The following is a 12,491-nucleotide window of genomic DNA, read 5'->3' as shown; positions in this document are numbered from 1 at the left end:
CATTTGCATACCTAATTTGAGTGTATATTCTTTTACATGTCCTGTCCTTTCCAGTTTTGCTTCTCTGATGTTATGTGCTTTGTGCTCTTCCTTGTCCGGAATACTTTGGCATGAGTGGTTAGAAAAGTATATTTGACTGCCTTATCGGTCTACCTGATTAATCCTCTCTATTAAAGATGCTGCTATTGGTGGATTTTCTGACTTGTTTACTGTATGGTTTCCTCCCACAATGTTTCTTGTTACACAATGGGATTTTAAGTTGATGTTTTCTTTTCTCATGGCTTCTTGGGACCAATGCATATGGTCGGTTGCTGAAATACAGGACCTTTCGGACTGTCCTCATTTCACTCACTGTGTTCCACCCAGATAAACTGGTACTTCGCTCCTGTACTTTATACTTGCCAATGGTTATGTCTGCCCAACAGGGCCCAGTCAATCAATGGTCCATCCATCTTTCCTCCTTGTTAGATCTGGGGGTCTCTAGTTGGCAATGGTTATCACCTTTGTCCAAATAGGGACCATTACTTCTAAGTCAGGATAAGGGGATTACACTCCTTAATAACCCCTGCTCACCCCCTTGGTAGCTTGGCACGAGCAGACAGGCTTATCTCAGAGGCAATGTGTTAAGTATTTGTGAATATACACAGTAATACAGTGATAACACTACAGATGGACACAACACAGATTTTATAAAAAATAAGTATTCTTTATATAGACTTAACACAAGACCACAAACGACAAAAATCCACAATACTACACTTAAGATTGCTTAAAAGATGATTAATGTCTCTTCATTCAAGTTGTTGGTAAATGCGACAAAGTTCTCAACAAAGTACCTGGATGCGTAACGCAAAGTGAACAAAAGGCTCGCAGAAGGGGAGGTGTGTCGGTTCCGTGACCCGGGGGGGGGGGGGACGGTTGCGTCCTTCCTCAATGCTTGCGCAGAGTTGGGGACTCGTCGTGAGCCTTACCGGTGCGGAGGTGATGCGTAGTTTCTCGGCCTGCCTGCCAGTTGCGGTGCGCAAGATGGCACCTTGATGCGATGCGACAATCCGGTTGCGATGCGAGAAGATGGCGCCCTTGATGCGGCGATGCGATGATGCCCTGGCAGCCTTGCGACGACTCTGTACTTGGGAGCCGCGACAGGCCCTACGACACGCTTCTTCGGTGATGCGATGGTGACTCTCGGCATCACGCTTCTCCAGTGATGCGACAGCAGGCAGCTTCGATGAACACACGCTTCCAGGGAGATGCGGCGAAGGCTAGCTTCTCCGGCGTTGCGATGATTTCAGCTGCGGCGGCGACACGCTTCCTCTGGATGCGTCGCGCTTCCAGCTCCCAGCGGCGCGCAAGTGACTGGAGTCAGAATTCCCAGCAAGGAAATTCAGGAGGGAGCTGGAGGTGAAGTCTTTTGTCCCTGAGACTTCAGCAGGAGGCAAGCACAGTTCAAGCCCTTGGAAAATATTCTGTAGATGAAAGTCCTTACAAAGTTCCTTCTCCTTTCCCTTGGCAATGAAGTAACCACTGCAGGCCAACCCAGCAAACAGCACACTGGCAGAAGGGCAGTCCAAACTCCTGCAGCTTCCTTGGTTCTTCTCCTTCGCAGAAAGGTTTCTTGTTCCAGAAGTGATCTAATTTCTTGGGATCAGGGTCCCAATATTTTTACCCCAACATCCCTTGTTCTCTGAAGGCAGAGAGGCCTCTGCCTAGTTCAAACCAGTTCCTGAGCACTTTGTTGACATGACTCTCTTCTTCCTTTCACTGTGCAGGGCAGAGACATCAGCCGCCCCACAGGAGGTGGATCCAGCACAGGAGAGGGAAGATACAGCTCTGGGCAGTCTGTGGACATGATTCCTCCTCTCCTTTCACAGTGCAGGGCAGAGACATCAGACAAGCCACAGGGGGTGGAGCCAGCATTCTAGAGGGAAGGCCCAGCCCTATTCAGGTCCCAGGTGTAACTCCCCCCTCCCATCTAGATGCAGATCTCTCTATTCACCACTGGGCTGCCCCAGCCTGTCTCCTGGAATCCCCCAGCCCTGTCGCACACAAACCCAGACAAGGAATACACAACCCAGCAGAGGCAGGCTCAAATGGTTAGGCAAGCAAATACCTACTCTCTAAAAGTGGTATTTGCAAACACAGAATATTAAAATAATCTTTACTAAAAGATGTATTTTATTATTCTGAGTTCAGGCATACTAAACTCGAATTTCTACCGTGTTCCCTGAGTCAGTTAGGTTTATAAGAATGTAATAACCTCAACTGCCCATTCTGGAGAACAGGTAGCCTTCAATAGTGAAAAACGAAAATGGCTGTAATTCACTATTAGAACATGCTACACATCAGAGCATGTCCCACCTTATACTTACAATGCACCCTGCCATTGGGCCTACCATAGGGGTGTCTAATATGAAGCAAAGGGAAGGTTGAGAGACTGGCAAGTGGGTGCACTTGGCCAAGTCGACATGGCCGTGCTAGACTGCACACAGGCCTTGCAATGGCAGGCCTGAGACACACTTTACAAGCTGCTTATGTGGGTAGCACAACCAGTGCTGCAAGCTCACCAGCAGCATTTGATTTACAAGCCCTGGGCACACATGGTGGTGCACTGTACTAGGGGCTGACAGATAAATCAAATAACCCAATCATGCAATCCAATCAGTATATCAATTTAACATAGGTAGCACTTGAACTGTGGCACTGATTAGCAGTGGCACAGTGCCCAAAGCATAAATCCAGCAAAAACATCAAAGCAGAGGAGGCAATCCGTCAAAAATGGAAGGGAGACTCACGCCAATGATGTCACGTCGAACACTCCTCAACCCAGGGAAGAAGAGAAACTGCTTACACTGAACCCCAGGCAGTATATTATTGTATCAACTTCCCAAAACAGAGGCTAAGAATAGCGCTCCAGCTCACAATTTCTCCCAGTGTAGGAAGGCCATGGCTGCTTCTACTGCTCTCACCAGGCGCATTGTCTTTGCTGAAATGTGCCAGACCGCCACTTTGTCTTCCTTGCATTCTAATGCATAACATTATTGCCTCACAGTTCAGGCACCTAAAGACATATATGTTGCTCGGGCTATATTACAGGATTCCTTATGTTAAATGACGCAACTCAACCTCCCTCCCAGGTATTATTACTCCTAAACTCATTCATAAGTTGAGGACTCTGCAGCACCTTTAGTAACAATATGTTCATAGCATGCATGGCTTAGATGCACATGCTCTGCATACTCATGCCATCTAGTATTAGGCTCGGACATTTAGAAGGTTTTTTTTTATGTTTGAAAAAGCTTCTTCGAGTCTCGAGGTTTCCTGTAACTCCTCTCTTAGTAGGGATTATGCATGGGCACAGCCTCCATTGCTAGATTGTTTTCTCCACCATCAGGTTGAGATGTGAACTGAGGAGGCTCCCAGACCAGACTCATTAGACATTTATGCTTTGGGCCCCCGCTGTAAGAACTTTAAACCCCCATCATCAAGAGAAGCATGTTCTTGTTGTTGTTAATGCATAACGGAAATCTTGAAACAAGACAAGGACCCTTGATCCTCAGGGCACCCATGCCCTGTAGGGACACCATCTCCTCTGATTCCTTCGACTCCAGAGAATGAGCTGTACCATGGGTGATGGAATGTGTGTCATTTAATAACTGCTCTTGTGTGATGTGAAATACCTCCGGACTGACTTGTAAGGGGTGTGCAATTTGTGCCTTTCCCCATATGACAAGGACAAGAGTGTGATTTCGGCTTATCCTTTTGCTGTAAAAAGACCCTTTGACAGCGTAGAGAACAACACCTAGCAGGCATCACAATGCAGCACTGATCCATAGGCTCCACACTCGACATCTTTGAGGCTGATCTCATTGGTGCAGAGGAAGAGGAACAAGAGGAAGTTAAATCCCAAGGCCTGCCTGTGTACTAGCATAACCAGGAGGTAATCCGACTCAGCGCCTCCGAGCCAGAAGTACTCGAGCAAAATATTCCTTCCATGTCTACCACTAGTCCTCAAACCTAATGAGTGCAATGGGTCTGCAGTATGGTTGAACTTCAACACCATAAACCTCACAAACAGCCACACACCAAGGCAGAGCACCACCCATCAGGAGGCTGGGTGTCCAGCACAATAAACTGTGCCACCTTCAGGGCCTCTCCAGTCTTTGGGTTCTTGTTGGCATCAAGACAAGAAATCAGACCCAAATCTGGACTGCACCAAATACCTCAACCCTTGTTTTTCTCTCCGCAACAATAAGTCCAAGCGAACCTTGGTCTCAGCTCCTCATTTGGGTTTGAAGAAGATTTGGGTTTGAAGAAGGTGTCTACCTTGAAGACACAATCAGCGTCAAACACCATCAATTCGGTCATTGCCTAGTACTCTTCTCCTCCCCACCAAACATTTCACCCTGTGCACACACCTTAAGCATAGATCATCTCCACTTTCTTCAAGAAGAGATGCACATGTTTCTACTGAAAGGGGCAATAGAGCTGGTGACCTACCAGTGCTCGGTATTGTACCCCTATACTTTCTACATCACCTACATCCTTTCATAATATTTCCATATGACAAGACTATAGGATGTTATCCCAGTGCTGCAGCAAGGAGAGTTTTTGACCGCTGTATATCTGAAGGGTGCATTCTGCTCATCGGCGCTACCTTCACTTTGTTATAGGTGGGCAACACTATCAATTCAAGGTATTACCCTTTGGGGTTACCAAAGCCCCAGGGGTGTTTACAAAATGCCTAGTGGTTGTAGCTGCCCAGCTCAGGAGGGGGAGGCACACACAACTTCCTCTCTCTCAACGATTGGCAGGTCCAGAGTGTAGACCGGCAGCAATGCCTAATGCACACCCAAGTTACCATCTTCCTACTATACAGATTGGGATTCACAGTAAACGCTACCACGTCTCACCTTCAGCCCCTACAGTGTCAATGCTTTTTAGGGTCAATCCTCAATGCCATATGGGCAATTCTTAACCCAATCCTCAGAGTACTAGCTTTCCAGCAGCGGCTGCTTCTTTTTCAGCCAAATTTTCCCCTTCGCCAGAACAGTTATGCATCTCTAGGGAATGATAGCTTCTTGCAAAGTCCTAGTACCCCATGCCAGATTGCACATGTGCCCATTGCAGGAATGCCTCTCTGCACAGAGGTCACAAGCAGAGGGTCATCTACAGGATCTAGTGTTGGTAAAGGCTCTCTGCTTTGGTGGAACAAAAATAATCTCGGAGTGGGGGGGGCAACATTCCACATCATGACAGTTAAGGGTATCTGATCACCCCAAAACTAGGGATTTACATCAGTTACCTCTTGCTTCTTCTTGCTATCTACCAGGCCCTCAGAGCCTTCTTTCGGAACATTCAGTTCGAGGTGCGATTGATAACAAGCATTTGCAATGCAAATTGGTCTCGCATTTGTGAGAATTAGAGGTATTGGCATTGCGCAATGTCTTTTACCTACCAAAAGAGTGAAAGAGGAAAGAAAATGTAAACCGAAGGGATGCTTTAGAAAGGAGGAAAATTAAATGGAGATGGAATGAATCTGAGGAAATGGGGTGAAAAGAAAATATAGGGGAAAATGTAAACGGTACTATAAAGACTGATTGATAAAAAAAAAGTGAAAAATGTCCATAAATTAACAAATTAAATAAAGCAGTAAATAGAGACAAACTAATACAAACAGGATAAGAAAATAATATATAAAAGTTGAGCGAAAAAGAAAAAAACAAGATGGATGAAATGGAACAGAAAGACATGGAATGCTTATCCATGATTCTAATTTCTATGAAATCCCACCTCACAGATCAACGGAACATTTTATTTCTTAAGCTTGTGCAAGCTGTAGGGAAAGCAGCCAGTGCACAAAATCAACATAATAGAAAACCGTTTGAAACTTTAAGGCTCATGGTGTATCCAGTTCCCCCTCGCTGCAGGACACTGCATTGTGTGTAGCGATTCAATGTACACTGAGAGATGGAATACATACAGCAGAAAAAAGCATGGTGTCTACTAAGTCACTGCACTGTAGCAGAGAAAAATCCCATGCTTCAGTACACAGCACTGCCAGTGGTGAGCTATTAAATAGCACCAAAGACGGACTATATGATGCGATTAAAAACTGTGTGTGTCTAATAACTATATGGTGCAAGCGACAGACTACACTTGGCAGTGCACAGCTAGGTGTAGAGTCATTGTACAGTGCCAGAGACAGTGGTGCGCCAGTGTATGGTGAAAGAGGCAGACCATGTGCTTCAGTACATAGCATTGTGTAAGTCGATTCGCCGCTCCTTTCGGGTGATAACCCACATGCTGCACTGCACAGCATTGTGTGGTGATGAATGTGCTCTGCCCGATCCAGGCCGCACACTATACAACACAACAGTGTGAATGGTCAGTAGTTTACACTGCACTTGTTCCAGTATACTTATTTCACTTGTGTCAGGCAGTTAATCATATGTGAAACTTTAAAATATTAAGCTTATGAATGTTCAGTAATGATGCAAAGGAATTGCCATTCAGTATTCTGAATAATATACATTGACCTGGGTTTAGGTAGGACTGTTTAAATCTAAAAACTGGGAACTATTGCGGTAATTTGCTTTAGCGCAGTAAAAAAAATGTTATGGAGGCCTGTACTGAGATGTAAGGGGGACTTGAGCAATGAAACTCTGTAACTTTGGCAAGGCAAGGGGAACAACAGAAGGGGTGGCAGGATGTAGTTTTCTTGATGGGTGTGACTACCCTAATGTTGTATTGTTGTTTTGCTTGTTCATAAACCTTAATAAAAAAGAGGGAAACCTAAACAAAAAAAGTTTCAGCCTCACTTAGGGGCAAAATGTGAATTCTGTGAAAGTCCATTTAGAACTTCGTGGCCATGTCCTTGTACACCCCGGAACAGCTTTAGAGTGTCCTGATAAACAATTATTCACGAACTAGGGAGAAATAATAAAACAAAACAGCGTGATATAAAATATAAAATGCTGGTTTAACCCCTTCGACGCTGATGACGAGCTGGGCTCGTCATGAGGTAGCCTCCTCGCACGCTCATGACGAGCCCAGCTCGTCACGTAAAGTGCGCTTTTGAAAAAGTCAGCGTACGAGCGAATTCCGCCCGCACGCATGCGGTTAAGAGTCTGCTTCTGTAGTAGTGTGCTTATCTGCAACCCTACGATTTAATACTTTATGGCGGTGCTGCTGGTAATGGAGCAGCATTGTGCTTCCAGTCAGCAGCATTATTGCACCTTAGTTGCTCAATTAGTGAAGAATGTTTTTGTTTGTGGAAGCTCAGAGCATGCCCATGCCTGGATTTGTGTGGATGTTTTATGCCACTGAGCAGCTCTGTGCCTTTAGCAGCCGGCCTTGCAGGTCTTCCCCATTTCACTCCTGTAACGTTTAATTTATACAGCAGTTTGGTCCTAGCAGCCTGTTAATGATAGTTATCTCTCTAAACTGCGTGCTGCAACTGAAAGCGGATCCCTAGCAACGTGCTATCCTGGAGGTAGAAAGCCTCGTTTCCCAAGGCTCGAGATGCTTCTAAGATAATTCCTTGACACAGAGGAGCGCGTGCATAATTACAGAAACCTCTGTGTCTTTTTTAAACTTCAAAGTTAGTTGGAGGGGTACACACTTACAAGCAAAGTGCCTTTGTTATTAACACAAAGCTTTGAAATCATAGACGACTTTTGTTTATTTATTGCAACATTATGCCGTGAAAAAAGACAAGGCAATACATTAGTAAACAGGCAGGGGCATGCGGAAAGCAAGCGCGGCTATGAAAGAGCGATGCGGTTAATGAGCCATGACGAGAGAGGAAAGCCAGATGGCGCCTCTGCTAGTCATTGTGCGCATAACCGCAGGCTCTAGGCCACAAAAAGCTGTGGTGGGACTTTTAAAAGCCCACACACTAAATTCCTCGCCAGAGACAGCGCACGCATGCGCTGGCTCAGGCGAGACCTAAAAATGGACAGCATGACCTACAGAAAAAGGGCGGCACTCCCTCACCACAGTTGTCAGCGCTGGCCCAGAAGATTTATAATTGGGTGATTCACCTTCAGATACACCTAGCAGAGAACATCCCAAGGAGAGACAACTTACCCGAGCTGCTAAGCAAGCTGCATCAACAACTCCACCATCAAATCCTACTCCCAATGATGGAGTTTTCCGCAAATAAATCTATTTGGCACCCAAGAAAACCTAAAATGCCAAAACTACACCTCAAGGTTTCCACACCCAGAGTCGTGGGTAATGCCCTTAGTATAGGAAACTGTATTTTTGTTGCAATAGTCCCCCCCAACGTTTTGCCTGCTATTTGATGCAACTCTAACTGAAGTGTACTGGTTTACTGCTAACCCGATCCCCATTGCCAGTATTCCCTGCCCCAAAACAAGACATCTGGTCACTTGATCCCCAAGTGATCAGGCCTTTTGCACATCTCCAAGTCCCTAGAAAGTGGTACCTCTGGTACCTAGGGCATAGGTACTAAAGAGGATCCCTAAGAGCTGCAGCATATCTTGTGCCACTCTGAGGGACCAAGCACAACACCCATACAGACTGCCACTGCAGACTGCGTGACAAGATGTTCTAAAAAGTGAAAACACAACATGGCCCACAGTGAATACACTATAGGCAAGTCTCCCCCACAGCAGGCCTTACAGATGATAAATGAAACAAGATCCTTAACCATTATTTAAAGCAGCATGTAATGTTTTATAATGAGATGCTTTTAGAAGTGTTGGACTGCAGGCCCCTGAGTTTTAATGGACTTGTGCTTCAGTAATTTTAAGTGTTTTCTCTTGCATCTCTTTCAGAGGAACTGTCTGTGTGGACAGAAGAAGAGTGTAGAAATTTTGAACAAGGACTAAAATCATATGGGAAAGATTTCCATTTGATTCAGGGTAACAAGGTGAGTTCATTAGTAACTAATAAGGCATACTGTGTACCTAAAGGTGACAAATATCTTTAGAAACAGAGATGGAAGCTTGTCGGTCAGTTGGTACTGAGGAAATATAGCTCCTCTGAGCTAAAGTAGTTATGCATAGTAATTAACAGAGACCATCCTTGACAATCACACTCAAATGGTTGCCTTTCACCTATTGCATCTTCCAGAGTTTGCTCTTTCCATGACTTTAATCTCAAAATCTCCATTGCCAGTCTAAATAGATGCACATTATAGTGCCCTTTACTTTGTAACTGAGGCTGCAAGTCTACATTGTGGCTATATAACTGGGCCAAGGAAGGCATGGATATGTAACTGGGTCTAGGAAGGTGTGATGTTTTTACGCCTTTTGTCCCTCAATACCAACAACACTTTACTTGCGATTTAGGCATTTGATTTGTTTTAAATCCTGCTCCTTTATAGCATTTAAGTTATAAATCTGACCATATTTCTGCCTACAGACTAAGACACGTAAACATTATCCTTTTATTAATGATGGTAAATGAGATTGTTCATACATATTAATCATGTCATTCTTTTATTTTTAAGACATACAGTGTTAACGTGTTAGCGCCGTTCCCACAATTAAGGTATACTGTGCTTTTGACTGACTTGAGCCAAAATAAACAATAGAAGACTTTGATTAAATACCATTCTCATGTGGGGATTATGTGTAAAGCAGTGTGTTTTATATGCATATCATAGAGGTTGTTGCAGCTACAGCAAATACCCAAACTACTCTATTGTATTTGATCTGAAGAGATTGACACATTGGAGGTCAGGTCAAAGGTGAAACAGGTCTCCTTAATATGAAATGACAATATTCCCTATGTGGAGAGAAGCGCTGACCTCTATCCCATCCATTTGCTGTTTTAAACATTAGTTAGAGCATACGTCCATGCAGTAGGCGTTTAAACAGTCTCCCTCTTTGAAATTCCACAGAGGTTAATTTTTAAATGAATATCCATTGAGGAAGCTAAAAAAAATTGAACCGTCTTAAACAGGTTTACCTGAATGTTCTAAGAGCTGAATTTTATGTTGTGCCTGACTTGTTTGGAAAATCACTTCTACTTTTGTAGTATACATTGATGTTTTTCTTTCCATTATGGGTCAGATCAAGAATATTTATGGTACTGTCCTGCTGGTTATAAAATACACCCAAAACAATATGAATTTAATGTTATTAATCTCAAAGTTGCACTGCCATCATCAATTATGTGCCAAAGATCTGATAGCCTATTGTTTACAGTCAGTGTATACCTTTACATTTAAGGCTATGGAAACAGAATTTGATGATGACTAAAGAATGCATCATTATTGGTAGTAACCTTGGGGGTGTGAAATGGGAGCAAACACTATGTTCTACCTGGAAGAATTGCTGGACAAGTATGATTTAAATAAATCCTGGTTGGACAATGAGATATTTAAAAAGATAAGGAAACCATCTGGATCCAAAGTGTCTCTCTTCTCTTAGAGACCACCTTTTTAGGTCTTGCCTGGCGTTAGCAGTGCGCATGCGTTGCTTTTGCCATGCGGGGGCTTCTTGAAATTGATACGGTTTCGGAAGGGGACTTGAAGCCCCGCCCCCTCTTCCCATTGGTCTGCGTCATAGCTTAGGCTAAACGCTGGCATTCCATTTTTAAGGAGGCTTTTTAGTCCCTCCTTGTTGCCGCCCTGTCCACTTTTGGCCATGCCCGCCGGGACAGGATCTTTTACTGGCGGCAGTACACAGACTCCTTTAATTGTTAGCTAAGCACTTTTTTCACAATTCGTGTAATATGTTGCAATAACAAGTGGCCGCGCTTGTTGTGCCTCCGCTCGCGATGCCCTCCCCCCACCACCATCAGCCCGTCTCAACCTTTTATGCTCATGTCGGCACTGATTGCTGGCCTGTGCACAGCAGTGGGAATAACGAGGGAAAGAGTAACCCGTGACACTCGTTTTTTCATTCGCGGAACGCCAACTCGGCAATGGCGGCCGCTTTAGCCTCCTCAGCAGTGCAAGGATTCTCACTAGACTATCAACCTTTGCTGTTCAGATCGAGGCTCCCTAGCACCACCAGCGAGGCAGCAAACAGTCCCTGGGGCCTGGATCCAGCAGGGCGCCTCCTTAGCAGTGCAAGGCTTCACAGTGCGCGATCTCCTTCGCAGTGCGCAATCACCTTCGCAGATGCAGGCCTCCCCCACACCCCCAGCAGGGCGATTGGCACAGCGCTGGCCGGCTGCCACCTGACCGCGCAGAGCTGCTGCCTCTAATCCCCAGGGGCCCTCTTCCCACGGTGCTGCTGTGTGATGGGGCTCGGGCTTTACTGCCGCGGACCGTACTTGAGTTGGGGCTGCGTTGCAGGCCGCGTCTGCGTGTCCGGGCGCAGCCGTCGCACGTGGAAGCTCGGGTGTGGGCACCTGGGGTATACCTGCACACAACCAACGTCTGCGGGGGACTGATGACTTTTCTATAGGTGGTGTGACACTTTATATCTCAGCCAGGTGCTTTAAGTGGGCAGCGGCACGTTTCATATGTGTTCTCTTTGTATGCCTCGGGTCTGCTGTGTGCCCCTCCTAGCTAATAATCTGTTTTCCGGGTTCACACAACATGGTAATAACAATCTGAATCGCCGGACGAGGAAACATTGCTGCCGTCGTTGTATCTTACCAAGGACACTGGCCTCTACAGAGGTCACCGGGACTGTGGGGTGTTGAATGACGTTGTTCAACTCACAACTGTATTACAAATGGTGTTGAGGATTCAGGCCATTACCAAGGTTACCATGACTGTGGGGTATTGAACGAAGCTGTAGAATTTATAAGTGCATTATAATTATCATTTGAAATCTCAGGATGTCTTCCACCTATACCTCTTCAGACATCCTTGGTTTGAATACACGGGCAGACCGTGCCTTGATCTAAATAGCTAAGACCTGATGAAGTTCCAGTTGTGGAACGAAACGCGTTGGCTGATGTTCCATTCTTACCTTCCACGATAAAGATATTTTCGGATACATTTGGTGTTAATTGACTTTGATTTGGTGCACCTTCCCTTCTTTACAAATTTGCTTATCTGGTTTCCAGTGGAGCGGAAGTGTGGCAAGCTCTGGAAGTAGTTGCACAGGCTTTTTACTGTCTATATTCACTTGGTATTTGATGTGCTGAACCGTGGTCAGCCGCATTTTGATAATTTTTTGGGGTAATAACGCGCTGTCTACCCTCCTGAAGCTTGACAAATAAAGTACCAACAATTTGGTAATTATTTCGGAGCACAAGGCGCTTTAAGAATTGAGGCTAGCCGTAGGGTAGTATGCAATGATCAAACTCTGCGAGACGCCTTTTGAGATCTGATCAGATCTACACAATAAACTTTTTGGAGGGTCCCGGTCGGATATAGCTGTGCAGGCGTGGCCGCCTGTTAGTAGCAGGACATTGCTCTCTAACCAGCTTACGTGTTGTATTCAATTTTAAGATTGCTCGGGGTTCAATTGTGTCCATTGTCGCCATCTGCACACAGTGTAGCTCTCACATCGTCTTTGTCTGTTTGTTTTAGGCTAATCACACTTGTCATGTTTATC

The 12,491-nt window shown here is 45.2% G+C and overlaps 1 protein-coding gene across 5 annotated transcripts in view; it reads left to right on the top strand.

Annotated features, from left to right (window-relative positions):
• Positions 1-12,491, top strand: part of MIER1 (MIER1 transcriptional regulator) — a 399,774-nt gene that overhangs the window by 296,204 nt on the left and 91,079 nt on the right. For all 5 annotated transcript variants that reach the window (XM_078668904.1, XM_078668900.1, XM_078668926.1 and 2 more), the window contains one exon: positions 8,802-8,896. In XM_078668904.1, coding sequence (XP_078525030.1) covers positions 8,802-8,896 — 95 coding nt within the window. The remainder of the gene's footprint in view (positions 1-8,801; positions 8,897-12,491) is intronic.

The sequence above is a fragment of the Lissotriton helveticus genome, chromosome 1_2 (genome assembly GCF_964261635.1).
Source record: "Lissotriton helveticus chromosome 1_2, aLisHel1.1, whole genome shotgun sequence".
Lineage (NCBI taxonomy): Eukaryota > Metazoa > Chordata > Amphibia > Caudata > Salamandridae > Lissotriton > Lissotriton helveticus.
The sequence above is the reverse complement of the archived record's forward strand: the minus strand, read 5'-3'. Positions and strand labels throughout refer to the sequence as shown.